Below are 19583 nucleotides of genomic sequence, written 5' to 3' on the forward strand. Positions count from 1 at the left end.
TCACGTACGCCACTATCGCCGCCGCCGCTCAGTTTCCCATGGAAACTGAGTGAGTGTTTCCATAGAAACATCATCAAATTAGGTAATTACTTTCACGTTTCTATGGAAACTGAGCACTAGCGAGAAATAGCGACCTGTCCTAAAACAGGGCTCGAATGTTTAACGCCGTCGCCATGTCTGTGTGGTGTGGGGTCGTTGCTGGATTTGTTAACATCCCTTGGTCATTTTGCCAAGATTATTGCATTATCGATTGGATTTTTTTAGCACAGGAGAACAATATAAATTCTGGTCAAATAGTATAGTATTCTGGTCAAAGGTTGATTGGGGCCTTGGCCCTTCATTCAAAGAAGGTCTTGCTGTTTGCTATCCGAATCGTACGAAGTTTCGGACGACGGTGAAAACAGGGCGCCTGGGGCGATTTGATCAATGTTCGTGAAATTTACACGTGACGTTTAGCATGTATAAGGCACACGAAGGGGGAGAACCTACAAATGTCACGTGACTAAAATGCCCTCCGGCGCCCTGTTTTCACCGGCGTCCGAAGTTTCAGCCATTTCAAGTTCTAAGGTAAGTCAAATATGGGCCAAATGTGTTCAAAGAGTGTGCCTATGATATCCTAAAAATGTGATCTTGAACTTTTTAAATAAATGGGATAATTTTTTTTTATTCATGCGCAAAAAAATGCGACAGGTTGGTACAGGGACGTAGCCAAGGGGGGCGGGGGCGGAGGGGGTGCCCGCCCCTCCCTTGGGGTTTTCAGGAGGCCCCCCGAAAGGATTCAGGCAAACATGGCCCAGTCGGCCTGAATCCTTTTGGCCTGAATCCAACGTGGGCCGAAGGCCAAAATCACGTCAAAGGCGAACAAAATTCACGCGGGAATCTAAAAAATGATGTCAGAACAATTAGGCCCCTCTGACCAGCCTGACAAGTGACAGCTAGGGCCCTTCTCATCTCCTGTGAATAACCACTAGTGTCTGTGTCTGACCGCTAGGGCCCCTCTGACTCCTCAGTAGAGAGGAGGCCCTCTGTGGGTAGGAGGCCCTGTGTAGAGAGGAGGCCCCCTTAGAGAGGAGACCCCCTGTAGAGAGGAGGCCCTCTTCTAAAAGGAGGCCCTCTGTAAAAAAGAGGCCCTCTTTAAAAAAAGAGGCCCTCTGTAAAAAGGAGGCCCTCTGTAGAGAGCAGGCCCTCTGTAAAGAGTTGTTGAAGAGTTAGGGCACGCAGCAGCTTGGCTCAAGCGTCCAACCTCTGTAAAGAGGAAACCGTCTGAAATCAGAAGGCCCTTTGAAGAGAGGACTAGGAGGCCCTCTGTAGAGAGGAGATCGTCTGAAGAGAGGAGGCCCTCTGTACAGGAGGACTCCCTCAGGAGAAAGGAGGTCCTCTGTAGGTAGGAGGCCCTCTGTAGAGTGAAGGCCCTCTGAAGAGAGGAGGCTCTTTGCAGAGATGAGGTCCTCTGTATAGAGGAGGTCCTGTGTAGAGACGAGACTCTGAAGAGAGGAGGCCCTACATAGATAGGAAACCCTCTGTAGAGAGGAGATCCCTGTAGAGACTAGAGAGGATGCCCTCTGTAAAGGAGGCCCTCTGGAGAGAAAGACACCCTCAGCAGAGAGGAGGCCCTCTGTAGATACTCGTAAGAGGCAATCTGTAGAGAGGAAGCCCTCTGTAGATAAGAGGCCCTCTGTGGGCAGGACGCCCCCGGTAGTCAAGACAGCGTCGTATATTAAGTACATATGTAGAGTGGAGGCCCACTGTAAGCAAATTACCTTCTGGCTTCTGTTCCCAGCTACTCTCTATTATAGAGAGTTCTCAGTTCTCACTATAGAGAGAACTGAGAACTCAGGAAACTGTACAGAATAGACTCCCAACCGCGTCGCCGCCCACTGTAGGAAGGGACAGGGGAGGAGGTCCTCTGTAAACAGAAGGCCCTATCCTATGTAGACAAATTATTTGTATAAATGCGCTCAGAGAAATCATGCCGGGTGCCGTCAACGGTTGTGTCGTCAACGGTTTTACCTGCAGTGGCCGCAAAAACTGCCAAAATAGCCGATATTGTCGGAAACCAGTTTTCGGCAATAACTTTCGTCTCAAAATTTGCACGAACTTCCCTTTACCAGCATCGTGTTCCTCTCGTCAAGACGTGTGGAATGATCTATCAATTGACCTTGAAAGGTCAACTTGAAAATTTGGCCTCAGGTCAAGGTCATGACCTGACCGATAAGGGCTAAGTTCCATATCAGTCCATCCGTATCGTCGAGCCAAACACAACTAAGGTGTATTCATCGCTCTAGCATGCCTCTATCAAAAGTTATTCGCGAAAAACAGTCAGATACCATTGGTGACCTGAGATGACCTCAGGGTTATAAAAAGGGGTCACGGGTGCCATTTTCATGTTCAGTGTGTCAAAGATACTAGTAATTCAGTGTTTTAGAGTGTTTATAATGGCTTCCGTCTAAAAAGGCGACTTTCAATTTAAGGTCGCAAAATTGACCTGACTTCATGTCATCGATATCAAAATTCCAAGACATACCTACATTTTTGCATTTTGTCGCTCTTGTGCATTTGCATCTCTGAAAGTTTCAAAGTGTTTGGTCACTCCGTGTAGCTTTGGCAGACATTGAAACTTTTTATGAAGTGAGGTCATTTAACCTGACCTGGTGACCTGACCTTAAGTGACCAGGGTCTGAAATTTTCACAACATATATGTAGAAATGATGTAGGATAAAGTGTGCCGCGCCACCGTTTTTGAGATATTCACGGAAAACTGCAGGGGGTGTTTAACCCCCCCCCCGGCAGGGCGCGGGTTAACCCGCGCCCGGCTGGGGGTCCTGGATTTCCACGCCCTGCTGGGGGGGGGGGGGTGTTTGAACACCCCCCCCCCCCTTGTAACTCGGCTCCTGGGCCACGTAGCGATACGCGGAAGGCGGCGTTCGAAAGAGCGTCAAAAATAATGACGAAATCACTTCGGTCAATTTTTTGGTCAGGTCAAAGGTCAGGTCACCAGAGGTCATTGAAGGCAAAACTTCGCCGATTTCCAGGTCGAATGTCGAAAATTTCAAAGAAGCCAACGCATAACTCGGGAACCGATAGAGCTACAGCGCTGCGGAAAAGCGCATTCGATAGCCCTATTAACGCCCTTTCTGAGTAATTCTTTCAGATTTGACCTAACGTCAACGGTTTTGCCTACAGGGGGCAAAAACTGCAAAAATAGCCGATTTTTTCGGAAACAGTTTTTCTGCAATAACTTTTGACCCAAGCCTTGTACGAGCTTACTTTTACCGGCATCGTGTTCCTCTCGTCAAGACGCATCGAATGACGAGAGGAACACGAATTAACTATAACTTGACCTTGAAAGGTCAACTTGAAAATTTGACCTCAGGTCAAGGTCATGACCTGACCGGAAAGGGTCATGATGCATATCAGTCGATCCGTATCGTCGAACTGAACACATCTAAGGCGTTTTCATCGCTCTAGCATGCCTCTATCAAAAGTTATTTGCGAAAAACTGTTAGATACCATTCGTGACCTAAGATGACCTCAGGGCATAAACAAGGGTCACGGACACCATTTTCATGTTCTGTGTGTCTAAACCACTTGTAATTCGGTGTTTGGAAGTGTTTATAATGTCTTTCGTCCAAAAGAGGCGCATTCCAATTTTCTCCCATTGACTTATAATGGGGAGGTCGCAAAATTGACCTGACCTTAGGTCATCGATATCAAAATTCTGAGATATACATTTTGTTCATGCTATTGCTCTTAGCAATCGCTGAAAGTTTCAAAGCGATCGGTCACTCGGTGTAGGTATGACAGACATTGAAACTTTTTATGAGGTGAGGTCACTTCAAGTGACCTGGTGACCTGACCTTGTATGACCTTGGTCTGAAAGTTTAACAACATGTGTAGAATTGATGTATGATAAGGTGTACCAAAAACGGCGGCGCTCCGCGCCGCCGTTTTTGAGATATTCGCGAAAGACCACAAGGGGGGGGGGGGTGTTCAAACACCCCCCCCCCAGCAGGGCGCGGGTTAATGCATGAACACAGGAGCCCATTTATGTAATTATATACCTGTGGCTGTGTTGGTATTTTTACGATGGATACAATTACCCAAACTATTTATCAGACCGTGGTGATATTCCCATAGCCATGCTTCGCACAACTCATAATAATTATTTGACCGGGAAATCATTATATACCTATCCATCGATTGTTTGTTTCACCTACGGCGTAAATGAAGCAAACCACCTGGACCTAGGAAAATTTACTAACGAAACCATGTTTTACTTACAGCAAGTAAACGTGGCATCATTCACACAGAAAGAATTGATAACCGTATAGTTTCAATCTTGCAGACGTCAGTCAGGTCGGAATCGTGACAAGCCTATTGGAAAATATAATGAACTGTGTCCTGCTTCGAGAAAACGAGTCAAAACCACCCAATTCTTTCTGAATTAGGGGAGAGTGGGGCAAAGCGGCCACCCTAACGCTTCTCACGATGCCAACGCTTGATTTTTAAACTTGGAAAGATTCTTTCTATACCAATGTGATCCCTATTAAGTTGCCTTTTATTTCAACTGCGTTTTATTTCCAAAGGCGTTCACATATGAAATATATTGACAAAACTTTAAACCTATGCATATTGGCCACTTTGCCCCATACCCTGGGGCAAAGCGGCCACCGGCGTCTTCTCAAGTCCCGACATGAGAAACAAAATAGTTGCCTCGTGTACGACTAGGGTATTTGATGGTGACAAGGTTAAGCGAGGATGGATGTTTACTTTATCATCTTCCATCTGTAGGTAAACAAAGAAAGGATTTTCATGAAAAAAAAAACATTTAATTGCATTATTTGGTAACTCATGCAACTGAAAAGTGGCCAAGATGAATGCATGACGACACATTTGAATATAAATAATGTTTTTTATCCAGATGGAAGCAGCTTTTGGCCAATTGGGGGGTGGCCACTTTGCCCCGGCCACTTTGCCCCGCGCATACCGTCCGAGACAAAAATATTCCAGCTTAGCTATTAGTGGGGTAAAAAACATTAAAATTGGTACAATACATGTACGATAACCATGCAATGCATGGACAAGAACGCTTATAAAAATTCCAAACGGTTATGGAATAACATAACATTTAAAAATTGTAAACATAGTTGGTAACCTGGCAAGAAATGCTTTTCGTGTTTCACAGAACAATGGTGATGGGCCTGAAACCCCGGTCTGGCTCATTCGAACGACCGTGAAGAGAAGTATAATTGGAAACCATAAATTGGAACTGACGCCAGCTATGAAGGGCTAAAACGATGGGTGGCCGCTTTGCCCCGGGTGGCCGCTTTGCCCCACTCTCCCCTACGTCAGATTATCTGTAAGCACCCAGGTGGCATTTACTGACAGGGGCACCGGGAAGGATCATCTGAGGTGAGGTGAGGTCATCAACAGTTTTTAGCCAATAAATCACGACATGATGGGGCTAACTAGTTGTTAGTGTACCAAACCGTTCGCGTGGTCATGACGCGCCGATTGGTACCCAGCGTGACCTTCCTAGGTCAGATTTTGAAGTTGACCTATCTATGCATGTAGGTCGTTATAAACCATGTTATTTGTTATGACCTCTGGCGACCTCAATATTGACCTGACCCAAAAAAGTTGTTTACAAAAGTTGTAAGTCGTTCAACGAACTATCAAACGCCGTTGCTGTTTGTCGCTACGATTCGTGCTTTTCGAGTTCTGACGGGGGCCAAAAAGGCCCCGCCCGATTCAGAGTCTTTCAGAGCCCGCCCGGAATACGGTTAAGCGCTTGAACGATATACGATAATACACCAAGTGTTACTCTGACCGTCATCCAGTATCCACCCATTCCTCGCAGATCCTCCCCCTCCTGCTGCGGTTCGGCCGCCACCGCCGCCGCCGCCGGCGCTCGAGTTTTTTTTTTTTTGCCAGTTACCATGCCACTCGGAGGCTTGTGATATGCGTATGTTTTTTACCGCTGCAGCTGTAAGAATAAAGAAACATACCAGTGCGCTGGCCGCAGGCCATATGAAAGCTCAACAAAAGTCTGCATTATGTTGTATATGTAATTATGTAGGCATGAGACCCTCTGTAGAAAGGAGGCCCCTTTAGGGAGGAAGCCCTCTGTAGGAGGGAGGCCCCCGGGATTCCTCCGCCCCTCCCTTGGCCAAATCCTAGCTACGTGCCTGGGGTGGTAACATATGCCCCCCCCCCCTACTGGGGTGAAGGTTAAGATTCTTGCTCACCGAAGAAAAATTTTCTTTAAATTAAAAAAAAAATATTATTTTTTGATTCATCACAAGCTAAGTGCTGTTCACCGTTTGTTGCTTGCTTAACCTGCCTCCCGCTGGGGTGGGCGGGGGGAAGGAGGTGGATAGAGTCTGCCCCTCCCGTTTTTCGCCAATAACTTCTAAACGCGTTACGCCAGCGACGTCAAACTTTCAGTACCTTATCATGCATCAATTTAACAAGTTCCCTGAAAATTTGAGCGAAATCCGTCAGTTTTTGAGAAAATGATGTATAAGTGACGTTATGTCACGCCATTTTCGCTTAAAAATTGCAAAACTTCAAACGCCGCTAACATCTTCATTTCAAAGCAATCAAGACGTAACAAAAAGGTTACACGTGATTCTACTTTGTATATCAAATGGCTATCTTGGTTTTTGAAAATTTTGGATTTTAGCCCATTTTTTTCTAAAAAAAAACTGACTTTTGGGAAATTCAATATTAAATCCAAAATTTTGTGTTGATCGAAAAAACGGAATAAATGTTAGAGAAGTGGTCTATGTGCATCTGCATACAAATTTTTAGAAGAATCGGTAAAAATGTGAGAATTATTCAAACTTTCACGATGTCGCGACACACGAAATTTTCAAAAAATGTTTTTTTTTTTACTTCTAGACCTCTTACGATAACAAAAACAGCACCATTCGATTCGCCGTGAAAAACTGCATCAGAAAGACACCTTTTTAGGTCTTAAAAATCAACTACAAAATTTGACTTTGCTTGACCTGACCTTGACCTGGCCTCGACCTGAAATTCATCCAGATGTGGCCCATATCACTAATTAAGTGTGCCCATTGAATTCTATGAAAAAATAAGCCATAAAACATGTGTCGCACATGTCTTCTTCTATATTTCGTATTTGGTGACCTGACCTAACCTTGACCTTGACCTTTGCATGACATTGTATGCAACGAATCTTGTCTTGGTAGCCTGAGAAGTGAGAACACGTTTTGGGCAATCAGTCTCAGTCCATTCTTCGGCAACTACGGTGCAAGGCTGATACTGTAGAAACTTGCATTTTGTACCCTTGACCTGACCTTGACCTGACCTCTGACCTACTTGACAAAAAAACATCGGCGCTTAAGATCCGCCATGTTGAGAGCTTTCGATTGCCGTTTTCCCCGTCTTTCTACGACCATCGGTTCGGAAGTTAGACAGGGGGGCAGAATCTGCCCCCCCCCCCCCCCTCCAGCAAGGCGCGTATGACTGAATAGCCCAGCGGGGTGCGGGTTAACCCGTTCTTGAGTTATAGCCCATCCAACTCAACGTTACAAATCGAAGCTAAAAAAAAAATGTTATGGAATTTAACTCAAAAGGTTTTATCTGAGAAGTCTACTAACTGGTCCCCAACCGTGTACCAAATTTGAGCGCAATCGGCCCAACCGTTCTCGAGATCTGGAAGCGCGGTGCAGTACCACCTTAACCGCAACACATAGGAATGCATTGCCTGGTGGGTGCCTACCTGTGTGCCAAGTTTCAGCGAAATCGCCCCAGTAATTACCGAGTTATTGAAATGGGAACAAATTTCGCACCTCTTCTTTTTGTAGTTTGCACGTGCAGTGGGGGTCGCTCACATAGATCAAGATTATCCGACCTTTGGTAGAAGGGATGCAGCTACCCTACAAAAATTACTGGAAGACAATCGCCCAAGCGGCTGCTGAGCCTCTCAAAATCACTACTTTTGCAAAACAGCTTGAACACCCTTGACTTTTCACGTGGCACGTGCCACGACGGTTACTGAGATGTATCAAAAGTAGTCAATTACGGGGTAGAAGGGATGGGGCTACCCAGCAAGAAAGACCGCAGGCCAATCGATCTAGCGGTTGCTGAGATATAAGCATCTCAAAAGCGTTACAGGCCGGGCCGGGCCGGGCCGCTCATACTGAGATTTTCCGTTATATTGAAAATACTCGCTTCGCTCGCTGCGCTCGCTCGCTCGTAATAAATTGTAATTGCCCAAAGGACTACTCACTTAACTGAAATTCAATCGATAAATTTGTAAAATGTACAAAAACAAACAAGTTTAAAGCTGGCGATTGTTAATGAAAAAGTTTCGGGTAGTTGTCTTCGGCACGCATGAGGTTGGGGTCGTGCCTCCACCAGACACATTCTAAGATCGTATCAGAACGCTCAGTCAAGACTTTTCCGTGCTCGTGAATACGGCCGTTTCCGTGTCTTGCCTGCAATCGGGCTGGAGGAGGGAACCAGCCACAGTGTCACGAGCATTGCTACGTAAATGGACGCTGGGCCTGCCTTCTTTTGACAGGTGGCTCATTGGCGACAGCAAGACAATAAGACATTCGCCATGGACGAATCTGATGACGCGGCATTGAGAGACAAGGAGGAGTATTACAGAAAACTGAATGAATCACTCAAGTCAAAGGCAGCATCCTTAATCGCACAAGCGGAAAAAGCGCTCAAAGATCAGACCGATGTGTCAGATTCATTAGAGCTACCTGCGGTTAAACACGTGAGACAAGGGACAGCGAAAATGACTGCCGATGACGAGCCGGACCCAGTTCTGCCTTGTAAACTCGGCGAGCCATACCAGGTTACGCTGCAGCCAAAGACGGATGCCCTCGTACCTGACCATGGCTCAGACACAGACGACAGCCTCGTCGAGGCATTCGACTGTCTTGAAGCCAACGATGAGCCAAATAGCAAGAGCGCGTCGTCGATCGCATCAAAGAATCTGAGTAGCGCAGCGCAGGCGCGGCTGTATCAAGCAAAGCTACGAGTGACAAAAGCCGAGCTCACTCGTCTCAAGGTGCAGTATGACAAATTACTGAAGCAGAATAACGTTCTTTCCGATAAGTTGAAAGTCTCTGAGAGAGAAGGTCAAAGTGTCATCTCAGGGTCGCAAAAACAGGCTGCAGAGATCAGCAGATTGAAGAAGGCCCTGGATGATGCTAACAATGAAGTGCAGAAGTTCAGAAGTGAGTGCGTCTCGTGGAAAAGAGATGCAGAAAACAACGTGAAAGAAGCACAGGCAGCATGCAAATCAAACTCCCAGACAGAAATAAAGCTAAAGAGAGCGAACGAGGACGTTGAGAAACTTAAGCTTGCCCTCGAAGCCGAGAAGAGGCGAGCTAGGGACTCAGCTGAGGCGATGAAAGAAAAGGTGGCCTCCTTGGAAAGCTCCAACAAGCAGCTCGACAAGCAGCGGCAAGAGCTAATTGCTGGATTCAAAAAGCAGATGAAGCTGATCGATGTGCTCAACGACAGAAGCTTCACTTGGAAGGTGCGAAACTGCTGCAGATCTCAGAAGAGGAGTTTCTCAAAGTGGTAGATCTCACTTTGAACGAATGACAAAGTCGTGGAATACTCTAGTCACCCAATCGCTTTTTCAGTTTCTCGTCATCCGCGTCATCCACATCGCACATGCGTATTGCACATGCACTTCATAAAGTGGAAAATGATTAATATGTACACATTACCCACAGTTTATCGTATGCGTGTTCCCTCTGTTTTGCTCCAATAAACAAGTACCTTGATGTGAACGGATCTACAATGTATAGAAGGTAGTTGTGCTTTTTTAAAAGAAAACTTGCACGAACTGAGGTACTCGTGCTGTTGGCATGGTACTGATAGGCCTAACAACCTGGCCTAACAAACCCGCTCGTCTAGTCCGGGCTTAGCCGGGCCACCGGGAGAATATTTAACTCGCGCCGTGCTGGGGGGTGGGCGTTTTCACGCCCCGTTAGGGGCCACGTTAAAGGGACCCTCCCACCTTAACATTAGTTTTGAGTCGAGATAGCCAAGTTTGCGGCCAGGCTCAGAAACCACCATTTATCCTGGTCGCAACCCCCGCAGCTTTATGGTGTTCAAGAAATTTCTTCCCTTTACTTGCAGGGTGGGACCAGCGTGGTCCCTATCTCTTAACCATTACGGGAATCTGGTGACGTCATCAGGCTTTCGAACGTCCGTTAAATGTTTGACTAAAACGTTTTGTAGCACGCGGTGGTATATGCTGCTTTGCGCGCAACAAATGCCGCACTTTCAAATAAAGTTGCTAGGAACAGCGGAGATCCCAAAAAGTAAAGAAAAGTAAAAGTCTAATATCTTGAAAACCGGTGAATATTTTTTATCGATGAAATTAGTGGTGAAAAACACTTTAGATGTGTTCAGCGTGATGATACGGATCGACTGATATGCAAGCTGACCCCTTCCGGTCAGGTCATAACCTTGACCTGAGGTGAAATTTTCAAAATGACCTTTTAAGGTCAACTTTAAGTTCATTCGACGCGTCTCGACGAGAGGAACATGATGCTGGCAAAAGTAATGTCATGGCTCTCTTGAATCAAAAGTTATTAAAAAAACATTTTTTTCGTGAAAACGATTACTTTTAGTTTTTGCCCTCCGGAGGTTAAACCGTTGACCTGAGGTCAAATCTGAGGACATGTGGGCGAAATGGTGTTGAAAGAGCTATCGAATGCACTTTTCCGCAGCGCTATAGCTCTATTGGTTCCCGAGTTAGCCGTCGGGCGTTTCGATTGTTGAAATAGACAAAATTGACCTTTGAAGACTTCTGGTAACCTAACCTTTGACGTGACCTTAAAAATGACTGAGGTATTTCCGCTATTATTTTTGACGCTCTTTCGATTGCCGCTTACCGCGTGTCGCTAGGTGGCCCAGGAGCCGAGCTAGACGGGAGGGGGAACCCCCCCCCCCCCCCGCCCAGCACGACACGGAAAACTCAGGCCACCAGCACGGCGCGGGTTAATGCGTAGGTACTCGGGTATTTATGTTTACCTCATGATATGTGGTGTCCCTCTGCTGTACTCAATGAACCATATGACCAGCTGTCACCACTCACCATGCACCAGCATAAGGTGTTTTTTTTTTGTTGCAAGCGTTTCACGAAACTGTGGAGGATTCTTCGTGAATGAGCCCTCGCCGGACTAATCGGTTATCAACAGATGGCCTGACCGAGGATGGGGCGGGCACATTTTCACTTGGTCGTTGCGTCCGTCCCTAACTGAGCTTCGCGGAAAAGTTGGGTGTATGCACCTTTTAGAGGCGTATGGAACGGTAGCTACTTTATTTAACCCGCGCCCCGCTGGGCTATTCAGCCATACGCGCCCTGCTTGGGGGGGGGGGCAGATTCTGCCCCCTTGTCTAACTTCCGAACCGATGGTCATAGAAAGACGAGGAAAACGGCAATCGAAAGCTCTCAACAAGGCGGAACTCAAAAGCGTTTTTTTTTTTTGCTTAAGTAGGTCAGAGGTCAGGTCAAGGTCAGGTCAAGGGTACAGAATGCAAGTTTCTACAGTATCGGCCATGCACCGTAGTTGCCGAAGATGGCCTGAGACTGATCGCCCAAAAACGTGTTCTTAGTAGAGTTGCAAAATTTCCCTAGCGCACTACCGGCACGCCGGTAATTTTTCACTGCCGCAGGTTTTTTCGTGGTATCTGGCATGTCTTACCGGTAGCATGCCGGTATTTTTGATTTTGCACAAAAAATATCAGCATATGATTCAAACTTTGGACACTAAGAGGCTATTGACTTCTTAGGCTACCAAGACATTATTCGTTGCATACAATATCATGCAAAGGTCAAGGTCAGGTCAGGTCAACAAAAATTAAATATGGAAAAGGGCAGGTGCGACACATGTTTTACCTATGGGTCATTTTATTCATAGAACTCAATACGCACACTCAATAAGTGATGTGGACCACATCTGGATGAATTCAGGTCGAAGTCAGGTTAAGGTTAGGTCAAGTGAGGTCAAATTTTGAAGTTGGCTGTTAAGACCTAAAAAGGTGTCTATCTGATGCAGTTTTCACGGCGAATCGAATGGTGCTGTTTTGGTTTCCGTAAGAGGTCTATAACTTAAAAAAAAAACATTTTTAAAAAAAAAATTGTGGGTCGTGACGTCATAGGATTTTGAATAACTCCCCATTTTTTGAAAAGATTCTTCTAAAATTTGGTATGTAGGTGCACATAGAGCGCTTCTCTGACATATATTCCGTTTTTTTATAAACTAAAATTTTTGGGTTTATAATTATTTTCCCAAAAAAGTCAGTTTTTTAAGAAGAAAAATTTGGGCCAAAATCCAAAATTTTCTATAAAAAAACGAGATACCCATTTGATAGACAAAGTAGAATCACGTATAGCCTTTTTGTTACGTCTTGATTCCTTTAAAAATGAAGATGTTGGCGGCGTTTGAAATTTTGCTGTTTTTTTTTTTCGGCGAAAAAATGGTGGTCATGACGTCACTTAAACGTCGTTTTCTCCAATTTTTTTCCCGACGGATTTCGCTCAAATATTCAGGAAACGTGTTAAATTGATGTATGATAAGGTACTGAAAGTTTGGCGTCGCTGGCATAACGCGTTTAGAAGTTATTGGCGAAAAACGGGAGGGGGCAGATTCTGCCCCCCCCCCCAGCGGGGCGCGGGTTAAGGTCTCGGATTAACTAAGGTCAGAAAAAAAGTTTGAGTCCGGTCGTTGGTAAATAATATTCATTGTCCGCTGAAATGGCTGCAGAGCAACGACTTTGGGAACATATCTGTTATCATGCCCACTGCCCAGTTTTCCCGAATGACAGAGGCGTATGTTGACCTCAGGTCAAGGTCTGGTCAAAGGCCGAGTCTCCAGGTCAGGAGCTGTCCGAGGGAGTTCATGCTGCAAACCATTCGATTTGGCAACTCAATTTGAGTTTTCTCTCTTCCTTGAGCCACTAAGTCAGGTTGATCGGGTTGACCTCACACCACTGAGTGACACCATGTATAACAAAGTAAAAAAAAAAAAAACGTAAAAAATAAACGTTTTTTTAGAAGCATGATTTGACTTTTTCACCAAGGCCAGTTACTTAAAATCTCAAGAAATCACAATCTTTCACGACCTTTGTAAAATTATTTTGTTTGTTCTTCGTTTATTTTTGGGTCTGATAAAATGTGCTGTCTGTGGTGGATGTGGGTGACTCAAGCATGATAATTGATAAATTCATACATGAAAACATGAATATTGAACAGCCCATCGACGCTAGCGTGACCAGACGCTAGCGTTCGTCGTGAAAAGAAAACTTCAAAAATGTGGATGATCATGCTGAATTTCGAAATGCTTCGAAATTTCGAAATGCTTGGGAATTTCGAAATTTCGAAATAGAGTATGGGAACGGAGCATGGGTTTGATGACACAAACTTTCTTTATTTTCAGAGAGCATCGTTCGATTGGGATGTCGCCGCCTCCGGGAGATAGCCAGGACCAAGAGGTAGCGGTGCATCGCCAGCTGCCCAGTATTCCCATTCTGCAATGCCGCTGGGGACTCGGCGAAGGCGTTAGTCCAATGGTGTTTAAGCCGTTGACGATCCCTCGTCACCTGATCCAGTCGCCGGACGGGCCGCCGCCGGAGCCCGCCCGCCGACCTCGCGGCCGCGGCCGCGCCTCTGGCCTCAGCTGTCACGACGATCCTCTGCCGGTTCCCGGGAACCTCGCCAACGTCGGCGTCAGCAACCTGACCATCCAGGAGCAGATAAATCGCGTACGGAGAGACCTGCCGATTTACGAGCCGCCGACCAACTACAGTCAGTACATCCTTCCGCGGCACAACTCTCAGGACGACGATTTCTCGGAGCTGGAGCCGGAGACGGCCGCCACGCCGCCGCCGCGACTGACCGGCCAGGTAAATCTGGATGACGGGCAGCGCGGCGGCTGGAATCTGGCCGACTTCCTGGATCCCGGCGGTGTCGTGGCCGTAGAGTCTGCCCTGCTGCCGGCGGCGGCGGTAGCTGATGGTGACACCCAAGGGCGGCCTTCACGGCTACTCGGACACCTAGGAAATGACTCTGACGACCCAGACATCTGTGAGGAGCGGACCAATTCGTCCGATATGTCGGACGAATGGCAGCCCCGGCGTGTCTGGCGGCCCCGACCGCCGCCTCTCGATGAGCAGAGCTTTCCTCCTCTGCAGGGTGCCGCAGACGCTCCGGACCGCTCCTCGTCCAGGGCGGCCCGGGCATCGGGCTGGGCGAAACCGGTGACGGCCGCTCTGGACAGCGCCACGACCAGGCCCGAGGGGCGAAACGGTAGCCAGGCTGGGAAGAGGCCGAAGTCGGCCAGTCAGTCCTCTACGGCCGCCTCGTCTGTGAGCGGTGCTGACTTTCAGTCGGCGCCCTCTGCTCCGAGCCTGGCGTCCCATCAGGTCACGGAGGACACTGCTAGCGCCCGTATGCACGTGACCGGCGTGACCGATGCGAACTGGGACAAGGTGCAGGAGTACGTGCAGGCGTACGGAAGCACATCGGACCCACAGCGCGGCCCGGGCGGCCACGGATGGTTCTCGATCACGCCGCCGGAGAGCGCCGAGTGGATCGTATCCGTGCACTCGAGCACGCAGTGGTGACATCGCCGCGAGTCGCCTTCACCTGCCGACCGTGGCAGCGCCGCCGCGAACCGACCGACACGTCGCGCCTCCCTCCGGCAAAAGGAGTGAGCCGACTCGCCCTGCTGTTCAGGGACGTGCTCGGTGCTGCTGCCGTCTGCTTCTGAGGCGTGGGAAAACAAAATGCGGTGGAGCCAACCTCACCATTGTCTAGTCCCATCCTCTCCGTGATCGGAGTAAAGTGCCTCTATCCTGCTGGGTGGGGTGAGTCGTATCCGATAAGCAGATTTGGCTCATCAATGCTGAATTGTTTGCCACTTGCCAAGCATGTCAGTTCTAAAAAAGATGGATCATTCAGTTTTTTTCAAGCATAGTGTCAAGTCAGGTTTTACGCATGTAATGTTTTTCTTAATTTCCAGATTAATGAGACTTCTGAAGTTCGTAGATGAATACATGTACTTATTAAACCAATTTATCATTCGTTTGCAACCTCTCATACTGGTGAATTTTCCCCAATGCTCGTTTCGCCTGGAATTATTATTTTTTATGTAACGGACTTGGTATTAACTCGCGAGTATATTAATCCATAGTAGTGTGGCATATAAATTGCCACCAAAAAGGGTTGCTTCAAGCAACCCTGTAACTGGCATTTGGCTGCCACTGAGCTGCTGGCCGAAATGAGAACGATAAGAAACGGTGTGGGGCGTTAATGCAAGCTGTAAATATGGGGCTCATGCGGAACATTGGTAGAGGTTAGCTTGCGAAGAAATGATTCCAACGATCGCAGCAAACAGCGAAATTACAATTATGGAGTGGTGGTGACCGTCAGTGGGTCACAGGATGCATTATTCTTTAGACATAAAGGTTACACTGCATACGCCGAATTGAATGGGATTTAATTGATTCAGTTGCATTCAGATCAAATTAGTTGCCACGCTATAGCTAAAGAGGGTCCTGGCCGCTCGTGCAATGCAAGCTCCGATGTGCTAGGAAAACGGATTTAGGTGTGCTTTGGCGGTGTGTCTAGGAATCAGGTGTTTTCTAAGGTAGAAACAAAAGCTTGAGGTGAAATGGCTAAGCGAATGACAGAGGCGAGATGCAGGTGCAGAAAATCTTTTTAAGGGTAGGTTTTACACTAAGTACCTTCCAGAAATGCATTATTCAATCATAGAGATATCGGGTAAGCCATTGATAACCACGATTAATTTGGTTGAGGTGTCCATTCAATATTATTGTTACAAAACATACGCAAGAAAGACGATTCTGAAGTAGCAATCATTTTGCCAGACACCTTAGTTTGCATTCGTATTTCGTTGTGATTTCGTCTGTCGATAATTCATTTATCTTGATCTGCCGCAAGGCAGGCACATAATTATGTCAATATTTTAGTAATTTCTTAATGGATCCATTACCTGGCCGGGCAGTCATTTGACTAGCGCAGCCTTGAGTGCAGGTGTACTGCCACGACTGCGACCGCCTCCTCTTCGATCCGAGTTTGGATCCTATTTTGATTTTCCATCAGTAAGTAGCAACTGATTAACTGAAGCAAGAATGCGTTACCAAGATACGTGGCTAGATACATTTATTCCTTAGACACGCTTTTTCTTAAGGCAAAGGTGTTAAATGTGTGTTAAATGTTTGCTTACATTTTGGACGGATGACATTTGTAAAAGCATGGTTTGGGAAAATTAGGATGTTCGAAAACTCTTGTGATAATTTTTTATCATGTAATTTTTGGAAAGTTAATTTTAAAGGCTTGGCTGCAATAAGCTGTCGAGATCAAGATGGATGAAAGTAAGTTACTGCATTGCTTTCCACTTTAAGTGAACCAGTATAGCTACGTAACTTTCATATTTGTTTTTGGGCAACACATGAAACAATATCTATTTTTGTATTCAAGGTATGAACCAGGAATGCAATCATTTTGCACTTTCCATAAACTGCAGCATGGAATGCTTCTTTCCTGAGTGATGCTTCCCATGCCTTGACCTGCCCTTGACTAGGTATGACTTGACTTGACTTGACTTGATGACTATGTTTGAAACTTGAAAATTGATTTTATCTGACCCATTTTTGGTTAAACTGAAGATTCAAGATAAGGTCCAAATGGTTTTCAATGGTTCTTCAAGGTTCTTTTGTACCTACATGTTTTTATGTCCTGAACGTTAAATCATTTGCAGCAAATACCATGATTATCATCAATGCCTTCATATTTATTTTATATTCACTTTTCCTTAGACCTTAGTAATTCTTTCTCATTTTCCTTTTGTATCTTGCATGTTATATGCATATTGCATATCTTTTCTATGTAAGCTATATCTCAAAATTATTGGAATAGTCACTGCCATCTATATTACTATTTGAGGAGGGCGTAGTTTCTGTCTATTACGAAGGTCGCGACATGGTGCTACGTAGCGCGGGTTACAGATCACACCGTTGCACCTACCGCGCTGAAATTTGCGCAAGTTATAGAACAAGGATGGACAACGTGCCTTTGAGCGGTCTCGGCTCGATCGGATCGATAGCGAGCGCGTGGCGCGTGCCCAAAAAGTGCAAATTCGCGTCATAGACTTTACATGTATAAATCGGCTGGCAAAAACGGGCGAAAATGGCTAAATTTGCCCGACACGGGTCCGTTCCCCGTGCAATATCTCGGTAGCCGTGCGCCCGATCGGCACGGGGAAAACAGCATCGTGTAGAGAATCGAACGGGCAATCGAATAGTGTGCGGTGCAGGGGTGGCACGCGCCACGTGCAAGTGTGAGGGCAATTTCATTTCAAAAAGTGCCATTTTAAACGGATTTTGGAATTTATATTAATTTCAGGTGATCGTCAGACGGAATGAGTTGAAACAGCGCCTATTAGCAATAAAAATGTACCGTCTCTCATGGAAAAATTGTGAAAAGCTAATTGATCAAAAACAATGTGGAAAAAATCGCTGAATTAAAATGGTATTTGTCCATAATGTGCCACTAAAAAGATACACGGGATTTGCTGCTTAACCTGATACGCTTGACAATTGAAAATGCTATCATTAGAAAGAGCATTCAATTCTCTCCAAGATCCAATCATCACGTTTGCATGACAAGCAACAGTATTCTTTAAAATATAAATGTTTTAAACCTCTGCAAAACGATTTTTAGCGAAAATTATCTACGCCTTTCATTTGTCTTAAAACTACGCACCTCAATTATATAGCACATTTGACAGATTCTGAAGTGGAAAGCATGCTTATCAGACACGGGCACCTCGATGCGGTGGATTTTTTCCACAAACCAAAACGTTTAGCCGTCAAAAAGCAATCGACCGAAATGGATAGATAACCCAACCGACACAAGAACAACCGAACACCCGCCGATCGAAAATATCCCTTTTCGCGTTGCGGAGCACGCGGGTCACCCTAGTGAGCTTCTATTTTCATAACCTTACAAACAAGTTTTGAATTCCTTGACATGTTGATCATGTCATACTATTCTGACATCATGCTATGACAAAACAACCCAAGCTTTTCTAAATTCTAGCAATGGATTCTGGAAGCATTGATGGCATTGGCAGATTGAAGTTCAAAGCTCATATATAATTGATTTAGGTGATATCCAGGAAAACCAGACTCTTCATGAAAAGCAGAATCTGTCTTTTTTCAAGATTTCAATATTGAATCTACTCTTGACTGTGCCTGAACCTGACTCACATGGTTAAGAATTAATAATCCACTAGGTACCAATCAAATTTGCTTGTCCTTAAGATAAACATACATATATGCCAGAAAATTGTTACTTACATGACTAGATGCACCAAAACATCCACTCCTACATCTCCTTCATGATATCATGCTTGCTGGTAAACCTAGTCTAACCTAACCTAACCAAGCATATCTACATGCACAATGTGTATCCATCTCCTCTGAATTTCTTCATATTTCTTTTTCTTTGCAGTGTGGCCCGATGACGACTATTCGACCACATCTGCCAGTCTGCCATCACTGGACGCGGCCGTGCCGCGCAGAGGCGGTCTGTTGCGACTCTTCTCGAGCCGCGTCTCGGTGCGCTCCGGCGCCGACGTCTCTGAACCGCGCTCCCACCGACGCGCCAGCGACACCAGCTTGTGCCGTGGCTCGCCGCCCTCGTCCGCGACCGACTCGACCGAGGGCCGCAGCTACGTGGGCGTGCTGCGCCGCATCAGCTCGATCCTGGGAGCCGGCGGCCAGGGCGGGCCGGGCGACAGCGAACTGAAGCAGCACTGGCTGCCGGACGCCGTCAGCCGCGAGTGCTACGACTGCGGCGACAAGTTCACCACGTTCAGACGCCGCCACCACTGCCGCATCTGCGGACAGATTTTCTGCTCCCGCTGCTGTAACCAGGTGATCCCGGGCAAGGTGCTCGGCTATAGCGGTGACCTGCGCGTCTGCACCTACTGCTCCAAGGTGGTGATGACCTACGTCCAGACCATCACGTCCGGCGCAGACGCCGACGAGCATGTGGACCAGAATGCGGTGCTGGAGAAGGTACACGCGCACTTGGAAGCAGCGAACCAACTGAGCAGCGACAGATCCAGCTCTCTTCCGCGGCTCAGCAAGATGCACAGGAAAAAGTACAGTCTCGGCATGACGGATGCCAGTCTCCGTGACCAGGTTGATCCGCACGAGAGCGTCTCTGACCCTCTGGAGCAGGAGCAGGATCTGACCTACTTGACCACCTTGCTGCACATGATTACAAACCCTATCCACGGCGTCGGGCTTGGCAACCACCGGCACCGGCTGAAAAACTACGGCGCCTGTCTGGTGGGCTCCGAAGTGGTGGACTGGATGATCTCGCAGCGGAAGGTGACGAGGCGTGCTCAGTCCGTGGCCATCGGACAGCGTTGGTTGACATGAAACTGCTCGAATGTGTCAGTCACAACACGACTGCTTTCCGAGACGACTACTGCCTGTATCGGCCCTCGCCGGTAGCCATGCGGCGTCCGGCACTTTCG

At 46.8% G+C, this 19583-nt stretch overlaps 2 protein-coding genes across 6 annotated transcripts; both read left to right on the top strand.

Moving 5' to 3' along the window:
* The first annotated feature begins 28 nt into the window (after positions 1–28).
* Positions 29–14640, top strand: LOC122372617 (testis-expressed protein 9-like). 5 transcript variants are annotated; one of them, XM_043350054.1, is made up of 3 exons: positions 169–382; positions 545–567; positions 13449–14640. In XM_043350054.1, the coding sequence occupies exon 3, from the start codon at positions 13468–13470 to the stop codon at positions 14632–14634; it is 1167 nt and encodes a 388-aa protein (XP_043205989.1). In that variant the 5' UTR covers positions 169–382; positions 545–567; positions 13449–13467; the 3' UTR covers positions 14635–14640. The 5 variants fall into 5 exon arrangements, with proteins under 5 accessions (XP_043205992.1, XP_043205989.1, XP_043205993.1 ...); XM_043350056.1 differs by having other exon boundaries at positions 193–206; XM_043350055.1 differs by having other exon boundaries at positions 199–220.
* Positions 14641–16176: 1536 nt separating this feature from the next.
* Positions 16177–19471, top strand: LOC122372613 (1-phosphatidylinositol 3-phosphate 5-kinase-like; the record flags this gene model as incomplete). The annotated part of the gene is made up of 2 exons (XM_043350048.1): positions 16177–16407; positions 18548–19471. Coding segments are annotated over exons 1-2 (934 nt in total), but the record flags the coding sequence as incomplete, so codon positions are not given.
* Between the last annotated feature and the right edge of the window lie 112 nt (positions 19472–19583).

This window comes from Amphibalanus amphitrite, unplaced genomic scaffold (genome assembly GCF_019059575.1).
Source record: "Amphibalanus amphitrite isolate SeventyFive unplaced genomic scaffold, NRLGWU_Aamphi_draft 001378F_arrow, whole genome shotgun sequence".
Classification (NCBI taxonomy): domain Eukaryota; kingdom Metazoa; phylum Arthropoda; class Thecostraca; order Balanomorpha; family Balanidae; genus Amphibalanus; species Amphibalanus amphitrite.